The sequence below is a fragment of the Lissotriton vulgaris genome, chromosome 4_1 (genome assembly GCF_964263255.1).
Source record: "Lissotriton vulgaris chromosome 4_1, aLisVul1.2, whole genome shotgun sequence".
Classification (NCBI taxonomy): domain Eukaryota; kingdom Metazoa; phylum Chordata; class Amphibia; order Caudata; family Salamandridae; genus Lissotriton; species Lissotriton vulgaris.
This window is the reverse complement of record NC_141691.1, coordinates 395,107,962-395,127,996: the sequence shown is the minus strand read 5'-3', so window position 1 is coordinate 395,127,996 and position 20,035 is coordinate 395,107,962. Positions and strand designations below refer to the sequence as shown.

The 20,035-nt window shown below is 49.5% G+C and overlaps 1 protein-coding gene across 2 annotated transcripts in view; it reads right to left on the bottom strand.

Annotated features, from left to right (window-relative positions):
- The window catches only part of APOOL (apolipoprotein O like), a 233,422-nt gene that overhangs the window by 130,948 nt on the left and 82,439 nt on the right, over window positions 1-20,035 (bottom strand). For both annotated transcript variants that reach the window (XM_086918770.1, XM_086918773.1), the window contains exons 2-3: window positions 18,987-19,097; window positions 17,726-17,845 (exon numbers count right to left, since the gene is read on the bottom strand). In XM_086918770.1, the coding sequence (XP_086774896.1) occupies window positions 17,726-17,845; window positions 18,987-19,097 (231 nt within the window). The remainder of the gene's footprint in view (window positions 1-17,725; window positions 17,846-18,986; window positions 19,098-20,035) is intronic.

The following is a 20,035-nucleotide window of genomic DNA, read 5'->3' as shown; positions in this document are numbered from 1 at the left end:
CATCTGGTTGTCTACACCCGGGAGATGCTCCACCATGAGGAAGATGTTCCTCTGAATGGCCCACTTCCACATGCTCTGGGCTAGGTGAGATAGCTGCGGGGAGTGTGTGCCTCCCTGTTTCTGGATGTAATACATGGCAGTCATGTTGTCCGTCCGGATCAACACGACCTTGTTGCACAGGTGCAACTTGAACGCTTTCAGTGCCATGAAGATTGCCATCAGCTCTAGCAGGTTGATGTGCATCTTCTGCTGTTGTGTTGTCCATAGTCCCTGCACCGTGTAATGGAGGACATGCACTCCCCAACCCTGGAGAGATGCGTCCGTCGTCAACACTATCTGTGGGACAGGCTCTTGGAACGGTCGTCCCCTGCAAAGGTTTTGTGGGTTCCACCAATGCAGAGAGTTGTAAGCACGACCGGTCACCAACACTAGGTCTTTCAGATGCCCATGAGCCTGGTTCCACTGACGTGCTAAGCATACTTGAAGGGGACACATGTGCAGTCTCGCGTGCGGGAATATGAATATGCAGGATGCCATCATACCGATCAGTTGCATGAATACCTGCGCTGGGAGTGATTGTTGAGGTCTGAACCTCCGAATAAGCAGCTGCATGCTGTTGACTCTGGCAGAGTTCGGCTGCGCTGTTGCCGTCAGAGTGTTCAGTGTTGCCCCTAGGTACTGTCGCACATGGGCTGGCTGCAGGTGTGACTTTGTGTAGTTGAGTGAGAACCCCAGACTGTGGAGGAGGTGAATCGTGCGCGACATGTGGCTGGCACACTGCTGGGCCGACTTGGCTTGAACGAGCCAGTCGTCCAGGTAGGGATAGACGTGAACATGTTGTCTGCGAAGGTGCGCAGCCACGGTTGCCAAGCACTTGTTAAACACTCTGGGGGCAGTGGTGACCCCGAAAGGCAGAACCTTGAATTGGTAATGCTGATTGTTGATGGTTAACCTGAGATATTTCTTGTGACTTGGGTGAATGGGAATGTGGAAATATGCATCCTTGAGGTCCAGGGTCGCTAGGAAGTCGCCCTGACTGAGCAAAGGCAGGACCTGCTGTAAGGTTAACATATGAAAGTGTTCTGAAAGGATGTATTGGTTGAAGGGTCTGGGGTCTAGAATGGGCCGCAGGGACCCGTCCTTTTTTGGGATTAAGAAGTACAGAGAGTACACCCCTGTACCTCGTTCTTCTGCAGGCACGAGCTCTATTGCTCCTTTTTGCAGCATGGAGAGTACTTCTTGCTGCAATAAGTGCATGTGCTCTGCGGACATAGGACGGTGCCTTGGGGGTATGTTGGGGGGGTGGGGGTGGAGGTTAATTCTAGACAATAACCGTATCGGATAAGTTGTCTCACCCACCTGTCCGTGGTAATGCCTTCCCAGACTGGCAGGAACTGCTGGAGTCTTCCCCCGACAGGTGTTAGATGGTCAGGGGGCAGTGACAAGGCGTCACTGTTTGTTGGGAGCGGAGGATCTGGCGTTGTTATTGCCACATCCTCTGCCCTTGGCGCTGTTCCCACGGTATCCACCCCTGGTATTCTTTGTGTAGGTGGATTGCATGCTTCCTTTGGTGAACTGGGCCTGCTGTAAAACCTGTCCTCTCGAGACTCCCCTATTACCGGAGCGACGAAAGGAACTGCCCCGAAACTGTTGAGATTGGAGAGCCCCCATGGATTTGGCTGTCTCAGTGTCCTTCTTTATTTTTTCGAGTGTTGTGTCTACCTCGGGACCAAAAAGGAAGTCCGGGTTAACCGGCTGGTTGAGCAGAGTTGTTTGAATTTCAGGCTTGAAACCAGAGATGCGGAGCCATGCGTGACGTCTTAGCATCACACTAGTGTTTATGGCCCTAGCAGCCGTGTCTGCTGCGTCCAGTGCGCACTTGATGGACGCATTAGAAATTAGTTGCCCTTCTTGTATAATCATCTCTGCTCCTTCCTTGTACATATCAGGCAGGTGTTGCAACAACTGTTCTAGTGTGTCGTAGTGTGCCCTGTCGTATCTAGCCAACAGGGCCTGTGTATTGGAAATCCTCCAAATATTAGCAGCCTGCGCTGCCACTCGCTTCCCTGATGCCTCCAGAATCTTTGATTCCTTGTCCGGAGGTGGAGCTTCACCACTGGTTTGTGAGTTAGCCCTCTTGCGGGCATTGGCCACTACAAGGGAGTCCAAGGGGAGCTGTCCTTTGATGTAAGTAGGGTCCACTGGAGCAGGCCTATACTTTTTCTCAATCCGTGGGTTGATAACCCTAGCTTTAGTGGGTTCCTTGAAAATGTCCGTAGCATGCTTGAGGACCCCCTTAAGCATAGGCAAAGTCTTAGTGGAACTTTCAGAGGTGGAAAAAGTGTCAAATAAGAAATCTTCGTCCACTGGTTCTGCATGCATCTCCACATCATGGTTGAGTGCTGCCCTTTCTATTAGAGCGTTAAACGCCGCCGTGTCCTCAGTTGGTGATGTTTTGACGTTGTAGGCCTGGTTGTCTGGTGCAGAATGTGGATCATCTGGGTCTACAGTATGATCAACAGCCTCAGACCACTGTTGTGGTTCATCCTGATCAGTGTCAGCGTGATAAGCGAAGGCCGCTTGACCATAGTCTTCACCCATGTCCTCCTCGCTTTGTGCAGGAGAATATGTCATTTGCTGCGAATAGTCCTGAACGTGCTCAAAGAGAACCGGTGAGGTGGCAGAGTCCTTTTTCCGCTTAAGAGGAATTTTGTAACCCTCTAAGGGATGTTCAGGCGCGATCTTCCGCTTGTGGATGGTCAGCCTGCCTGACTCTGAGTCGATAAAGAGTTTCGACTGGTTGTCGTAGGAGGGCTTGTGGAACACAACCCCTTCGGGGGCGGGCTTCGAGGGCGCCGACGACGTCTTGGAAGCTTCAGCACTTTTGTGGAGGTCGAGCTGCTTCGCTCGAGCCGTTGGCGGAAGACCGAACTTAATCAGAGGTTGTCCGACGGTCTTGGTGCTGGATGCAGTGGTCTATTCGAGCTGCTTTAGCACTTGAGGTGGACGGGTGCCTGATGGCGTCGATTCGAGCTCCCGGCGTGTAGCCTTTCCAGCCTTAGGCGTCGACGAGACCTGATGTTTCGGGTCGGCTTTGGTTTTTGGCTCGAGGTGCTTGCTTGAGCCCCGAAATCTTCGGTTCGACGGCCTTCTTTGCTTGGAGGCCCTTGGCCTTGTCGCCATGTTCTTGCGTCGACGTAGAGGAGGCGTGTTTGCTAGATGAGCTGTGCTTCGACGCTCCAGTCTTAGAGGCGAGAGGCACTTTCGATGCCGAAGGGGTGTCGACAGTCTTGGATTGGACTGGCGTCGACGTCGAACCGGCCACCATTTTAAGTAGTTTCGGTTTCGATTTCGGCCCGTTGGTTTCGGTTTTGATTTAGAGGAATCGACCGATGGCTTCTTAGATGTGTTCTTAGCCTGGCTTGGACGCGGGGCTATAGAACGTGCAGGAAGATCTTGGCTAAGGCCTTTTGGCGATGCCTCGACCTGAGCCGTAGGGAGCGTAATGTCAGTAATAGGCCCCGCTACTGCGGTTGGGCCTAGCTCATCACTGGAGTCGTCATCGACGGCTCCGATGGCCCCTTCGTCGTCCCCTACCTCGACGACGTCTTCTTCGTGGACGTACTCTTCAGCTTGCTCGTCCACCTCGAAGTTGGAGTCATGCTCCGACGCTGGTACCGACTGCTCTTCAGGAACCTCTTCTTCTTCGTCTTGTTCATCATCGACGCCTTCTTCGTCACCGGCCTCGAAGATGTTGACTGGTTCGGGCACCGAATGTTGCGCCGACTGCCTCGCTGCGCGTCGAAGTTTAAGCGTCTTCTTGGAGCGGAACTTCGAGCAGGCCATACATCTGACCTCGTCGTGGTCGGGGGACAAACATTTATTGCACACAGGGTGCACATCTATGTGGGGGTATTTCGAATTACAGACGGGGCATCGTTTAAACGGGCTCCGATCCATCGTCGTCGTAGTCTGGGCCTGTGGTGTCGAAGCGAGAAAACAGCTTCCGACGTCCGGTTTGAAGAAACTGGAAGGAACAGGCACCGAACGAGACAATACCGACGCTTCGAAGGCCTTTTGGCCTTAGGAAAGAGTCAATACAAAGTTTCCGAACTAGAGTCGAGAAAGTATATCCGAACCCAATGGCGGAAAAAACAATCTGAGGATGGAGAGGATGCCCATGCGCACTGTAGTCCAGGGGAGGAGCCACCTATCTCGTGATACTTCGAAGACTCTTCCAGGACAACAATGTGCAATCATCCGGACCCAACACTAGGCGGCGATCTATGCACAGATATGAATTCAGCAGTCCACATGCCTCGAACACAGGAGTTACTACGCGAGCACCCCGCCAAAATATTAACTCGGCCACGTCGGCGGCAGGAGCAGCGGAGGAGGCGATCTACCTGCTGGAAGGAGCACTGCCCTGCGGGCCGGGCCCTGGTGTGAACACACTCAGTGGTCACAGCGACCCTGGGAGGTGATCATTGATGAGGCGACTGTACCTGAAGACCCACGACAACCTGGAGGTGAGACAGTGATATCTGAGCTACAGCTGTGACAAGAGATGTATTGCACGGGGATATAGGGACAGGCGGAAGACCGCATTCCCGTGGGCGCGTGGCTGATGCTTCCGGAGCAACACAACACTGTGCCGAAGCTGACCCCACGGGCTAGAGGTGTCGATATGTGCAATAGACAAGGGCTGCGGGGCGACCCCACATAGAGGCACTGCGTGGAGGATTGTGGAGTCGGGCTGTGCTGATGTTGAGCGCCATAGCTACATCAGAGAAGGAAGAGTCCGTAGACTGCCGACATCCGACCTGCCGTGGGTTCCTGGGGCAGCTGGCGTAGGCTGTGATCCGCGAGCGTGCAGACCGCACGGCAATACCTGACACAGCGGGAGAATGGGGAAACCGGACACAAGACAACCTCTGCTTAATTTTGATAAAAAATCTAACAAATCGGCTGAGACGGACGTGGACGACAGGGCCCCTGCGGAGGATGAAAACCAGCCTACAAGGCATTGATTCCAAAATGGACATGCTTGCGGAGCGTATGGATAAGCAAGAGGGACGAGTGAGCGTTTTGGAGACGAGAGTGACGGAGACTGAGGAGGGACAGATTGACCTGGAGAAGAAACTGAGAGGTATGGACAAAGTATTGGCTGTGATTCAGCAAAAGAACGAGGATTTGGAAGCGAGATCGAGGAGGAACAATGTATGCATCACAGGAATTGCCGAAACAACGAACATTCAGAACATGGAGCAGTATGTAGAAACCATGATGAAAGATCTTTTTGGGTCTAACCTGTCCCCAATGTTTATGATCGAAAGAGCACACAGATCCCTGGGTCCTAGGCCGCGAACGGGAGCGCCGGCGAAGCCAATATTGGCGAGAGTACTCAATTACAGAGACCGGGACACGATATTGCCTCTAGCTCGAGAAAAGGGAGACATTCAATATCAAGGAAATAATATTGCAATGTATCCCGACTTTACACTACAAGTGCAAGCAGCCCGCAGAGAATTTATCCCCGTGAAGAAAATATTTCAGCAGATCGGGACTTTTTAACACATTTAACAAGTCCCTGACAAAATGCATAGACTGTTATTGCTGAGAGGTTCCTTGACATCTGGCCGTGCTGCTTGAAGCTCGGCCACCCTGCCATGAGTGCAGGGGAGATTGCCGGTGAAGTTGCGTACCCTGCGGGATGATTCCCTCTTGCTAGTTATCTCATTTAGTTTGGTTATTGTTATGGATACAGGGTGGGGGGGATACACAACCTGTTTGGGGGGTTGGTGTGGGTGGGGGGGGGTGGTTGTTTTTGAAAGTCTGCTTGAACTGCCACAACACTTACGATTTTGCACACAGGAAAAGAGTCAACTATGTACTGTGATGGGCTTACATTCACAGGGAGGTGGTGCCTGGATGCGTCCCTCGGCGTCAGGGGGCCCTCGCACAGCGCGATCCAGCGGCAGGCGAGCATCACGCCTGGTGCTCCATGAATAGAAATGCTGCACCACACTAACATGAACTCACTAACATGCCTTACGTGGAACATCACAGGCCTAAATGATCGCAGGAAAATGAGATTAATACACTCTTATCTCACAAGGCATGGGGTAGACATATGTTTTTTGCAGGAAACATATTTGACAAGCGCGTCAGCGGGAACACTTAAGAGCAAGCGATGGGAGGTGGTGGTGCAGGCTGGTTATTCCAATTACTCTAGGGGGGTGGCGATCCTCATACGCAAAGGACTGCACTGGCGCATTCCCAACACAATAGTGGACAAAGAGGGTAGATACATAATACTGCGGGGAGAATTGTGCCCCACCCCGATAGCACTAATCAATACCTATGGCCTGAACACAGATAGTCCGGATATCTTTCATCACCTAGGGCAGAAGATACAGGCATTAGGGCACACTGCGGTACTGGGAGGGGGGGTGGGGGGAGTATTTAACGTAGTCCTGTCGACACTGGCAGACAGACAGGGTTGTCAGTCCATTTGGTTGTGCATCCTCCTTTCCGAGGGCAACAATTCTGGGTCCTCCATGTTTAGACACTGGCTCTTACCTCCTCAAGATTAATTGTAATGCCATAAATCTGGATTTAGGTGGGGCCCCTATGGATGGGAGTGGGCCTGATGTACCAAAGAGTGATATCCTGGATGGGAACTGACCTTGCCACAGTCCATGCTGATGACAGCGACAGTGTCTTCCATGTGGGGGTAGGGCCTACTCCTTTTTATGATGTTGCCAGGGAAAATTAATGTATGGACGGGGATGACCGGTCGATCCTTGCCGAGGTTGAGGGTGTGGGTGTGGAGGGGGGCTCATCCATCCACAATCACTAGGCTGATATCCCGGAATGTAGCTGGTCTGTTGTTCAGGTTGTCCTGTCCTGAGTGGTGTGCCTTTATCGATACTTGTGATATATGTATATTCCAGGAAACGTGGTTGACCACCCCAGTGCATTGCTCTGGGTTTGTGGCTTTAGTAAGAAGGCCATTTCATAGGGCAGGGGTAGACCATTAGTGCGGTGTAACAATTTGGGCTAAAACAAATTTAATGTGTCGTATCTAGGAAAATCATGTTGGATTCCCCAGACCTGGCTACATGTTACATCTACATTGTCTATTGTAGGCCAACTGCAAGCAAATCAGAGTCTGGAGTAATCCAAATGTTATCCGCACACTTGGCCGATCTCTCCTACACGAACTATCCTCCCCATAAAAAGATGGACCCCTCTGGCCCTCCAACTTAATTCCCCATCACTGAATGAAGGATTGAGAGCTCAATCATGGATAAAGAAGGTAAATATACCTACAGTAGACCACCGTGTACAAGTGTTACTGACTACTTTCAACTTGAGCTCCGGCTCTGGCCTAAACTAACTGATATAAAGTCCTAACCTCGCAGGATAGCGACCACAACGTTCTTGCTCTAGAACTCAGGAGCCTTACTTCAACTGCAAAATCAGACGATGAGCCCTTTGACAGAAGGTCAACAGTGGCCCCCAACAGACGAAGGGTAAGATGGAGTGCACTATTGAATTCTAGGGAATCGATTACCAAAGTTTATAAAGTGGTCAATGATGCAATTGGAGAGTGGGTGGTACTATTAATATGCTAATGAACCATAGTGTGACCCTGTCCAAGTACAGGCGACAAAATGTACCCGATTCCTATAACCAATACCTCCTACAACTATATTATATGTACCAGTCAATCTATTAGAGAGAGATAGCATGATGGGCTATCCATGGACCCAGACTAATGTGCACACAATCCTGGTTAGAAAAGGGGGTGGTGATGAACAGAGTGTCTGAATCAAGCAGACCACTCTTACCCAGTCCAAAGATCAGGGCTAGATCCATCACCGTTATTTATCTCACTGCCCCATCCCAGCTCAGAACCTGGCTATATGCAAATCAGTCTGTCCCTGGCCCAGTGCATCATGGGAACAGGGCAGACTAAATTACCAAGCCAATTCTTCACCAGTAAGGAGACAAGCTACCGGGGACCGGTTTCTGGCATCTCAGCCGTCTTCGGCCCGGCTTGCTTGAATCCTGATGGAGCAGTGAGAAAGGGACTCATGTCTGAGTATACCCTGCCACACCTATAGTGGCCAAAAACGATTTAGAAAAGGGGGTGGTGATGAACAGAGTGTCTGAATCAAGCAGACCACTCTTACCCAGTCCAAAGATCAGGGCTAGATCCATCACCGTTATTTATCTCACTGCCCCATCCCAGCTCAGAACCTGGCTATATGCCCTGTTCCCATCATGCACTGGGACAGGAACAGACTAATTTGCATACAGCCAGGTTCTGAAACTGGGATGGTGCAGTGAGCTAAAAAACGGTGTTGGATCTAGCCCTGATCTCTTGACTGGGTGAGAGCTTTCTGCTTAATTCAGAGACTCTGTCCCTCACCACCCCTTGTCGTAAATATTTTTGTCCACCCTAAGCGTGGAAGGGTATTCTCAGATGTGAGACCCTTGCTCATTGCACCATCAGGATTCAAGCAAACCGGGCCGAAGACGGCTGTAATGCCAGAAACCGGTCCCCGGGAGCTTGTTTCCTTCCCAGTGTAAGAATTGGCTTTTGTAGTTTGGTTTGCCCTGTTCCCATCATGCACTGGGACAGGAACAGACTAATTTGCATACAGCCAGGTTCTGAAACTGGGATGGTGCAGTGAGCTAAAAAATGGTGTTGGATCTAGCCCTGATCTCTTGACTGGGTGAGAGCTTTCTGCTTAATTCAGAGACTCTGTCCCTCACCACCCCTTGTCGTAAATATTTTTGTCCACCCTAAGCGTGGAAGGGTATTCTCAGATGTGAGACCCTTGCTCATTGCACCATCAGGATTCAAGCAAACCGGGCCGAAGACGGCTGTAATGCCAGAAACCGGTCCCCGGGAGCTTGTTTCCTTCCCAGTGTAAGAATTGGCTTTTGTAGTTTGGTTTGCCCTGTTCCCATCATGCACTGGGACAGGAACAGACTAATTTGCATACAGCCAGGTTCTGAAACTGGGATGGTGCAGTGAGCTAAAAAACGGTGTTGGATCTAGCCCTGATCTCTTGACTGGGTGAGAGCTTTCTGCTTAATTCAGAGACTCTGTCCCTCACCACCCCTTGTCGTAAACACAATCCTGGTTAGTCCTCAAATTCTCAGCTGGTTACAACACAACAACAATGATATAGTTATTTCATTGTATAAATATATATATTTTAACCTAATTCACTTTAGGTTTTATTTATGCGAAATTTGAGGAGTAAGAAATGTATTAATTTTGTGACCAACGTAGTGTAATCTCACAAGCAGTCTGTCTACTGTCTTTATTAAGTCTGAGCATAGATAATGCCGACACATCAGTGGGCCGCCGACCAAGGTGCCGTGAACAGTGCCAGAACAAGTCAGGATCCAGCACCTACTGGTGAGAGAGGCGATTGAATCCACGCTGTCCTTACCACTTAAAGTAAGGCATTATTTAACCCAATTTTCCCCTCTAGAGCAGGTCCACAGAGCCGGCCGGCCCCTTGATGAAGTCCAGACAAGGAACAATTGAGGTATTTCTTATCCTCGCCGATGGGCGTAATCACATTTGTAAGCAGCATGACACAGCATTTGACCCACACGCCTCGTGCAACTAACAATGCTGCAATCACGCATAGACACCTCCCGTGAACTGTTCATTTATTCGTAGTGTCAGTCCTACACTATTTTACTAACCAACATGACCCCCTTTTTTAACATGAGATCGGTATTAATGATCTTGCTCTAGCGGCTCTTTCCTGGATATCAGCCCAGATAATTGCCTCATGGTGACCAGTCCGCTCCGACGCTCAATTTTTAATAATGCAGCCAGCGTAAAAAACAAGCTCATCAGGCAATGAGTGGTTATTCTAATGCGCATGTTAGTCACAATATGGAGCTTCTTTAGCAACATCATCCAGGCCCCAACAGGCTTATGTTTACATTATCCTCATAGTGTGTGTTTGTTTTAAATCCCCAATTACAGCATGATGCATTATGTCTGACAAAGCATCACCGTTCAGGGGATACCACAAGAGTCAGTATACTACTGTACTTTCTTTTATTTCAGAATCAGGTACTACTGCCCTGATTCAATACCATAGGAGGAGTAAATCTACTACCTCTAATAGTCACCAGAAGAAGCGACTATACTATCACCGGTCCTGAAGAAAGCCTCCAGATGACAGTGAGGCTGAAACATGTCGACCACCAACAGTGCGGTAGACCAGTAACTCGCTCTACGCATGCACCACTTTGTTTTTACTTTTCCACACCACCTAATATTATTAACACAGGTAAGACATGGCTTGGCATTATCTGCCCTGATACCTGCTGCCTGCCGCCCTTTCACAGCGCATAGCTGACTGAACAACTATTGGTATCGTTTTGCGTGCGCACTGCTCGTATTAATTACCGCTTTAAGGCTGAGCGCCTGCCATCGTCTATCCTCGCATTGTTTAATCATATTTCACTGCTCATAGCGGCTGATGTAACTGTGGCAGAAGCGTCTTTTTGGGAACTCAGTATTTGTTTTGAGTGAGTGTAATTCCGGCTGTGCCCCAGTTTCGTTTTATCCCCGGGCGTCCATTTGAGATTGTTTGTATTTTCCCCGTGTCTCCTCCCAGACCCCGCCTCCCAGCTGACCCTCCCACGCTCCGCCCCCTCCACCATCCACTTATGGCCAATGGCACCACGCGCAGCGTCCACGCGCTTCGTACACGCCGAAGGTGCGCCAAAGGTAAGCCCGTCTACGCCCGTCCGCGCCTGGACCGTGCCCAGCGCCAAACTCCCTGCCCCTCGCGCTGCCCAGCCCCCCCGCGTTACCTATGACGCCGCCACCCTCCTAGCCCTTAACCCCGGCCGCGCCCCCAACTGCGTCCAAGCCGCTCCTGGACGCACCCATGGACCTTTCTCCTGCTACTCCTGCAAATTCAGCGGCACCGACAACATCTCCGCTAAGACCACACCACAGATTCACGACCCCAACCACCTACAATGCATCCTTCTCAACACACGATCAGTCCACAGGCACGCCATCGACCTATGGAATCTACTAGACACCATCTCTCCGGACATCGCCTTCCTTACGGAAACATGGATGAATGCTTCCTCAGCACCAGACATCACCATTGCCATCCCTGATGAATATAAGATCACACGCAAGGACCGCACCAGCCACACAGGAGGAGGAATAGCTATAGTCCATAAGAAATCTATCCGCATATCAACCAGCTCTGACGCCAACCTCGCCAATTCCGAACACCTTCACTTCCAGGTCCACATCGACCCCAAGACCACACTCAGAGGCACCCTCCTTTACAGGCCACCAGGACCCCGCGCAAAATTCGGTGAAGACATCACGGACTTCATCACTCCACACGCGCTCCCCTCCAAAGAATACATCCTTCTGGGAGACCTCAACTTTCACTTCGATAAGATCAACGACCGCAACACCGCCACCCTCGTGGACAACCTCACCAACCTCGGACTTAAACAACTGGTCACTTCCCCCACCCACATCGCAGGTCACACACTCGACCCCATCTTCACCTCCAGCAACCATGTCTCCTTCAGCCACACTACGGACCTCATCTGGACTGACCACAGATGCGTTCACTTCACCTACAACAAACCTAAACCCAGCATCCACCTCCAACCTACCTTGAAAAGGAACTGGAACAAAATCACCACGGACCAAATTTCCGCATCGCTCTTTCAACACACCCCAGCCCCCTCCTCCAACGCTAACGAAGCCGCCGCTAATCTCACCCTATGGTTATCCAACACCGCTGACACCTTAGCACCTCTGAAAAAACATCTAAACAAACCTGGCAGCAAGAAGGCCTCATGGTTCAACGATGATCTCAAGAAGTCCAAGAAACTCTGCCGCTCCCTTGAAAAGGCCTGGAAAAAAGACCCAACCACCAGCACCAAGGACGCCTTCAAAAACGCCACCCGCACTCACCACCAACTAATCCGAAAAGCCAAGAAAGCAGCATTCAAGGATCGACTCAACAACAACGCTCACAACAGCAAGGAACTTTTCAACATCGTCAAGGAATTCTCCAATCCCTCGGCCAACTCCAACGACATCACCCCCTCTCAAACCCTCTGCGACTCCCTAGCCACTTTTTTCCACAACAAGATTGCAGACATCCACAACAGCTTTGACAACCAACCCGGAAACCAACCCACCCTACCGTCTGGTGTCCATCCTCCTCCCGTGAACACCCTTAACGACTGGAAGCCAATCTCCACTGAGGACACCATCCGCCTGATGAACTCCATCCACTCAGGATCCCCCACAGACCCATGCCCTCACCACATCTTCAACAAAGCAGACTCCGTCATAGCACCGCACCTCCGAGACGTCATCAACTGCTCCTTCAACTCCGCTACCTTCCCTGAAGACTGGAAACACGCTGAACTCACCGCCCTTCTGAAAAAACCAACAGCGGACCCCACCGAACTCAAAAATTACCGCCCCATTTCGCTTCTTCCATTCCCGGCCAAAGTCATCGAGAAAGCCGTCAACAACCAGCTCGCCGCCTTCCTCGAAGCCAACAAATCCCTCGACCCCTCACAATCTGGCTTCCGAGCAAAACATAGTACCGAGACCGCCCTCATCGCAGCAACAGATGACATTCGAACTCTACTGGACAATGGAGACACAGTCGCCCTCATCCTCCTCGACCTCTCTGCAGCATTCGACACAGTCTGCCACAGCACCCTTCTACAACGCCTCAATAACATCGGAATCCAAGGAAAAGCACTGGAATGGATCACCTCGTTCCTCACCGGTAGAACCCAGAGAGTCCGCCTTCCTCCATTCAAGTCCGAGGCCTCTGAAGTCATCTGCGGCGTACCTCAAGGATCCTCACTCAGTCCCACCCTCTTCAACGTATACATGAGCCCCCTCGCGGCCATCGCACGCCAACACAACCTCAACATCATCTCTTATGCGGACGACACTCAACTGATCCTTTCACTCACCAATGACCCCGGCGCCGCCAAAGCTAACCTGCACGAAGGAATGAAAGAAGTCGCCGAATGGATGAAACAAAGCCGTCTGAAACTGAACTCAGACAAAACAGAAGTCCTCATCCTAGGCACATCCCCCTCTGCTTGGGACGACTCCTGGTGGCCGGAAGCCCTCGGAAAAGCACCCATCCCGACAGACCACGCACGGAACCTTGGCGTCATTCTGGACTCTTCACTCTCAATGAACAAACAAGTCAACGCCGTATCCTCTTCCTGCTTCAACATTCTTCGCATGCTCAGAAAAACATTTCGCTGGATCCCCTCCGAAACTAGGAAAACAGTCACCCACGCCCTGGTCACGAGCCGACTGGACTACGGAAACACCCTCTACGCAGGTACCACCGCCAAACTCCAGAAGAAACTCCAACGAATCCAAAACGCCTCAGCCAGGCTCATACTAGACATCCCACGCAACGAACACATCTCTGGCCACCTTAAAGACCTCCACTGGCTACCCGTCAATAAGAGGATCACTTTCCGACTGCTCACCCACGCACACAAATCACTTTACGACATCGGACCAGACTGCCTCAACTCTCGACTGTCCTTCTACACCCCCTCCCGCCAACTACGCTCTTCCGACCAAGCCCTCGCCACTATACCTCGCATCAACAAGACCACCATGGGAGGCAGATCCTTTTCTTACCTGGCTGCTAAAACATGGAACTCACTCCCCGCTTACCTCCGCCTCACCCAGAACCACCTAGCGTTCAGAAAGCAGCTTAAAACGTGGATATTTGACAAATAATCCTCCTCCTCCTCCTAAGCGCCTTGAAACCCTCTGGGTATGTAGTGCGCTATACAAATTTTATGACTTGACTTGACTTGACTTCCCATGAGGCACAGGGCCAAGACGGATTTGCATATGGCCATGTCTGAACTGGGGTGGCTTGGTGAGCAAAATAACAATGGATTAAACCCAGGTCTGTGACTGGGGGTGAATGTTTTGCCATTGTGCAACATTCCGTCCATCATCTTCTGTGTTTTGCTGTTCACCCTATGTGGGAAGGTTATGCCCAAATGTGGGTCTCATGCTCACTACGCCACTGGAGTCAAGCTATCCTGGCTGAAGACGGCTGATAGCCAGAAACCTGTCCTAGGATGCTTGATTTTGGTCCAGGGAATACATGGCTAGGCAGATCGGGCTGGACTGTTCCCATGAGGCACAGTGCCAAGAATGATTTGCATATGGCCATGTCTGAACTGGGGTGGCTTGGTGAGCAAATTAACGATGGATTAAACCCAGATCTGTGACTGGGGTGAATGTTTTGCCATTGTGCAACATTCCGTCCATCATCTTGTGTGTTTTGCTGTCACGTTACAGAAAGGCAGAGTATCAAGATACACTGCCCAGATCCTTTGTACGTGAATGAGTTTTTTTTTTTTAGACAGAACAGAACCGTAATTGACCCTGGTACACAGAACAAGTGGTCCATTCTCCCCCTTTTGATTTACAAGTACAGTAATATCCATGCCCAAATGTTTTTTAATTTGAATTTAAAAACATTTGTTGAGCGCACTTATACCAAGCGGTCTCATGGCGCTTTGAGGATTACAACCAGCGGACAGCAGCAGGAGAGGGCATACTAAGTGGCAAAGGCGCTAGTAAAAAGAAAAGTTTTCAGGTTTTTTCGGAACTCTAGATAGGAGGATGAAGTACGGAGCGCCAAGGGGAGGGAGTTCCAGAACACAGGTGCCAGGGCCACAAATTTCGCCCCGCTGGCTTTCTTTTTCTGGAAGAGGGGTACGGTCAAAAGTGCCATGTGGGTTGAACGGAGTTCTCTGCCCGGTAAGTAGGGACTGATGGCTGAGCTGATGAACTCGGGGGCGGTGCCCATCCTGGCCTGGAAAGTGAGGCAGCCTAGTTTGAATAGGGAACGATCTCTCACGGGCAGCCAGTGCAGTGCCTTCAGCAGTGGGGTGGCTCGATGGTATTCGGGCAATCCATGAATCAGGCGGGCAGCCTGATTCTGCACTAACTGCAGGCGATGTATGGCGTAGGCCGGCGCGCCGTTGTCGATTATGTTTCCATAATCTAGGCGCGAAAGCACCATAGCCATTACAATGACCTTTAACGCCGGGAGGGAGAAAAAACGAGATATTTTCCTAATTATCCTGAGGGAAAAAAAACAGGAGGATACCACCGAACTAACTTGGGAGTTCACAGAGAGTTGTGAGTTGAGTAGAATCCCAAGGGTCTTGACTTTGGGGACCAGGAGTGGGGGAACACCAAGTGATGGGGGCCAAAATGACGGGGACCATGGACTGCAACCACCTCCAGTCAGGACTAACTCAGTCTTGTCTGGATTGAGCTTAAGGTGGTTGCAGTTCATCCAGTCCTGAATGAATAACATGACAGTTTGAACATTTTGGGCGGACGAAGAGGAATGGGAAAGATTAAAGATTAGCTGGAGGTCATCGGCGTAATTGAACACCCTGACCTCCAGCTGCAGCAACATAAAAATGAGGGGGTAGATGTATAAATTAAACAAAAGGGGGGAATGTGATGAGCCCTGGGGGACGCCACACTCCACCTTACGGGAGGCGGCAGTGAAGCCAGGAGGGTGGACCGCTTGAGCCCTGTCGCATAGGAAGAACTCAAGCCATGAGAGGGCTAAGCCCTCTATGCCCGCCGCATTGACACGGGTGAGAAGGGTGGAGTGGTCCACTGTGTCAAAGGCGGCGGACAGGTCCAGGAGGATGAGGGCCTGCGAGAGATTGGTGTTGATGCCCTCGCGAAGTCCATCCATTACTGAAATCACTACTTTCTCCGTGGAGTGTCGAGGTCGGAAGCCCGCCTGGTGGGGGGAGAGACAGTGATTTGCTTCCACGTGAGCGCTCAGGGTGGTGGTAACATGAGTTTCCAAAACCTTTCCCAAATAGGGCAGCAGGGAAATGGGTCGGTAATTGGAAGGGGATGAGGGATCAACACCAGGTTTTTTTAGGATTGGAATAACGACCGCTGCTTTGTGAAAGTTGGGGACAACACCGTTGCTGAGCGAGTTGTTAAGGAGAGTGAGGGGGGGGGGAACGGGACAAGTTAAGTAGATCTCTCTAAGGACGTGAGCAGGGCCAAAGTCCAAGGGAGAGCCCGATTTTACCCGGAGCAACGGGGAAAGAGAGTCCAAGGTCAGTGGAGGGATGATGGTCAGTTTGGAGGCAGCGGAAGGGGGAGAGGGGTTGACAAATGTTGGTGAGGGGGGGTATATTGGTTTTAATTTTTGCAACCTTCTCAAGGAAGAAATCGTTGAGCGAGTTGCATAGCTGTTGGGAAGGGGGGATCGTAGCCGTGGCTCTGTCGGATGACGCTAATTCGTGTACCGTGGCAAAGATTTCTTTGGACTGGGACTCAGCCGCTAATATCTTATTAGAATAAAAAGCTGTCTTGGCCTCAAAAATGGCTTTTTTATAGGTTTGGAGAACAGAGAGGTATGCAATTTTCAGTGTAGGGCAGTAAGCTCTCCTCCAAGCTCGCTCAGCTCTCCGCGCAGCCAGCTTCTTTGCCTTGAGGTCTGAGTTGAACCATCTGTTAGCTGCGTGAGCTCTTTTAACCGTAATCCGTCTCAGGTGAGCGAATTCATTGCCCGATTGGGTCAGCCAGTTGTTGATGGTAGCCAGTTGAGCTGGGGCGGTGAGGCCTGAGAGGTCAGGGCTGGTCTCGGCCAGCGATGAGCAAAAGGAAGGCATGTCCGCTTTGCCCCATTTCCTGACCCAGATATTCTTACGGAGTGGAGGCTTAGCATCAGGGGCTAGGGCAAGAGAGAATGAGATAAGGGAGTGATCGGACCAGAGGCAGGGGGAAACAGTGGGAAGTGATGTGGGGACATTTAAAGCCCAGATCTGGTCCAAGGTGTGACCGTGGATATGGGTGGGACTGTGGATGTAAGATGTGAAATTGAGACTGTTCATGAGATCGGTAAAGTCCTTAGAGTGGGGGCTTAAAGTATCACTTTTTGTAGAGGCTGGACGATCAGCTAGGAGGTGTCGGGCCCCAACCTGGTAGAACACAAGATGTAGTGAGACTCGGAAGGCGTTAACAGGCACAATCAAATCATGGGATGGGTTAGCAATTCAAGCAACCAGAGGGGCATGTCAAAATGCTACATTGTCTTCCAAGAGAGAGTGGAAAATCAAGAAATGGTAGGGTCTCCTTGCAGCAGCTAAGAGAAAAGACTCTAGCTCATTTTGGAACCTTATTGCAACTGGTTCCTCTGATGGGCTTATTCCTGTTGAAAATCACATTACAATGACGGAATGGGCTGCACAGTTCTCTAATTTGTATTCTCTTGAGGAGCAGCTTGAACAACCTGATCCAGACACCTGTGATGTAGCCCGGGTAAGCTATGACGGGCTACAGTTATTGTTATTTTTATTGTTAATTTCGATTTATACCACTTGGTAAAAAAAAGGAATAATAAATCTGTTTTTTGAGGAAATGATTTATCAACAGATTTAGAGATCGAATATGTGGCTTGATGCATCTGGCATCCTGAATGTGGATGCCAGACTGTACCCTGTGCTAAAGTGTTGGTTATGGGAAGTGGTCGGAGCTATTTTTCCAAAGTGCTTTAGAAAGTTATTAGGAAACACGTTTTAGTGGCACCTAAAACCAAAGGTTTACATTATTTTTCGTCTACCTTACCTTGAACCACGCTGCATACGGGTGGATTGCGTTCCGTACAATTGATAACGTTAACTGCAGAGAGCCAGGCTGTTCTTCAATGTACTTTGACTGCTGTGGGGGTGCCCTATAAATGGAAAGCTAAAATAAAACACAAGTCACCACAAAAACCGATCAGGTATCACAAACAAGACTGAACACATATTCAAAATAAAATAAGATAATAGCAAAGTGATACAGAATTAAAAAGTACAGTACAGCGGTTTCATTTCTAAAGTTTTCGGGCTGTATCCTTAGTTAAGACAGCTTCTAGTTTCCCTTGAGCTATACGCAGCGCTGTTCGTGTCTTTCTAGTGCCTGAGCGTTTACATTTTAATTCTAATCTATTTTATTTTAGACTCCAAAAATAGTCTTTTTGACTTCGCTAATTGAAAGAATGTAGCTGTGTGGCTAATTAATTCCCCCCCAATCACTGCTTTTGCTGCATCCCATAGTGTTGCATGAGTGATTCCCTCGGTCCCATTCTCTTTCAAGTAATCTTTTAAGGTATCTGTAGGAAAGTAGGATCTGCTTCTTATGTTTACCCCCACTTTTTGCTTGATGTGATGCTGTTTTTGACTAGTTTGACTGGGATCCTGCTAATCAGAACCCCAATCTGCATTCTCCCTAAACTGTCATGTTCAGTACTTAGGTACATCCCAGATTGGATACTGGGGTACCCTTGTCGGTCCCTAGTATATGGTAGCCATGTACCCAGGGTATGGGTACCCCAGAGGTCTCCCATGGGCTGAAGCATGTATTATGCCACTCACGAGAGACAATCTAAAATGGAACTACTTACCTGCCAGTACGGCCTGTGTAAGTTGGTGCATGCACCACTTACTTAAGATATTAGTTTACTATATCTAAGGGTCACGGCACTTAAAACCTATAAGTCACCACTATAGCAGGCCTTTGCAATTTTGAAGGCAGAGTTCTTGGTTTTTAGTGAGAGGGTGCCCCTGCATGAGCAGGATACATCTGCAGCCTACGGAGTGCATTCTCCCGGGTTGTCAGTGAATCAGCCATATACTATATAGAGAGGCACCACGTAATTAGGGAGGAAGGCGTCATGAGGCTAAAAGGAAGACATGGTTTGCTTCAATATCTCTATAGCAAGGGAGAATTGGGCAGGGATAGGACAGCTAAATGCTCCACACATAAACACTCTACACAACCACACATAACCTTGGTGCAGCATAGCATCTTTATCATTCTGTGTGGCAAGAAAAATATATTTTACCTGGCTTGGCATCAATAGGTGACTTTCTCCCATGTGCTCTTGGTTTGCTGCATATATTCGGAGAGAGACAAGGCCCACCAGACCTACAGGCACAGCTGCAAGCTTTATAATCTAAATAGCGATAAATATGAAAAGGCAAATATAGTAAAATCAACAGACAACAACGGAGAGAATATTTCCATCACAACACAAACTGAATAAACTGCTACAACCCAGACAGAACGAATATTGATGTTGTGCAATAATATATGTGTCTCGTAAAGGGCTACAATGCCCTGGGAAGTTTTCAAAGTGTGAACACCGAATTACGATAACTAGTACATATTACAATCTTCTGAGAAAGCGACCACAACCAAACCCAATGCCCATCCACTTAGAAGATCAATGGCTACCCCTCGTCCACCTCTAACAACTAATCAGAAAGCAGAGTATATTCAATGTGTTATCTGTTGATTAGCCAAAACAAAGGCCAAAGGGATTGACAAAAGAACAAAGTAGAGAGTATGTGAGTCACAAAGGTCAAACATGTTTCTATTTGCAGCTAGTTTCTTCCAATATGAAGTTTTCAGCCCATTAGCTGATCTAAACAGTGAGGTGAATGTATATGCAGCGGATGTGTATGTCCACCTGAACTGCATGCGTGCATACATTTGAAAATATGGACGCACAATGAGCTCCCAGCAGCAACGTAAACCACTAGCCTTCAGTTAAGTTTGTATTCTTTGAAAAAGCAAATAAAGTTGCAAAGCCACTCTTTAGTGCTGGCTACGGTTTAACACTCTGTGAGAAATAATGGTCAACATTGACGAAACTCTATTGATCCATAATAATGAAGTTAAGGTTTTTCAGGTGAGAATGTACAATGACAGAATTGGTTTTTGTCAGTCTTCAAAAAGAATGAGCCACTTTGGGTGTTCTCAACTGATTGGACTCCTGAAGCTCTTACTGCCAAAATAAGATCACAGGATGCAGTAAAATCAGCAGGGACCATTTAAAGAAATGTCCTGTAAGATTTAGATTTTGGATTTAATGACAAACTTTGTGATGCT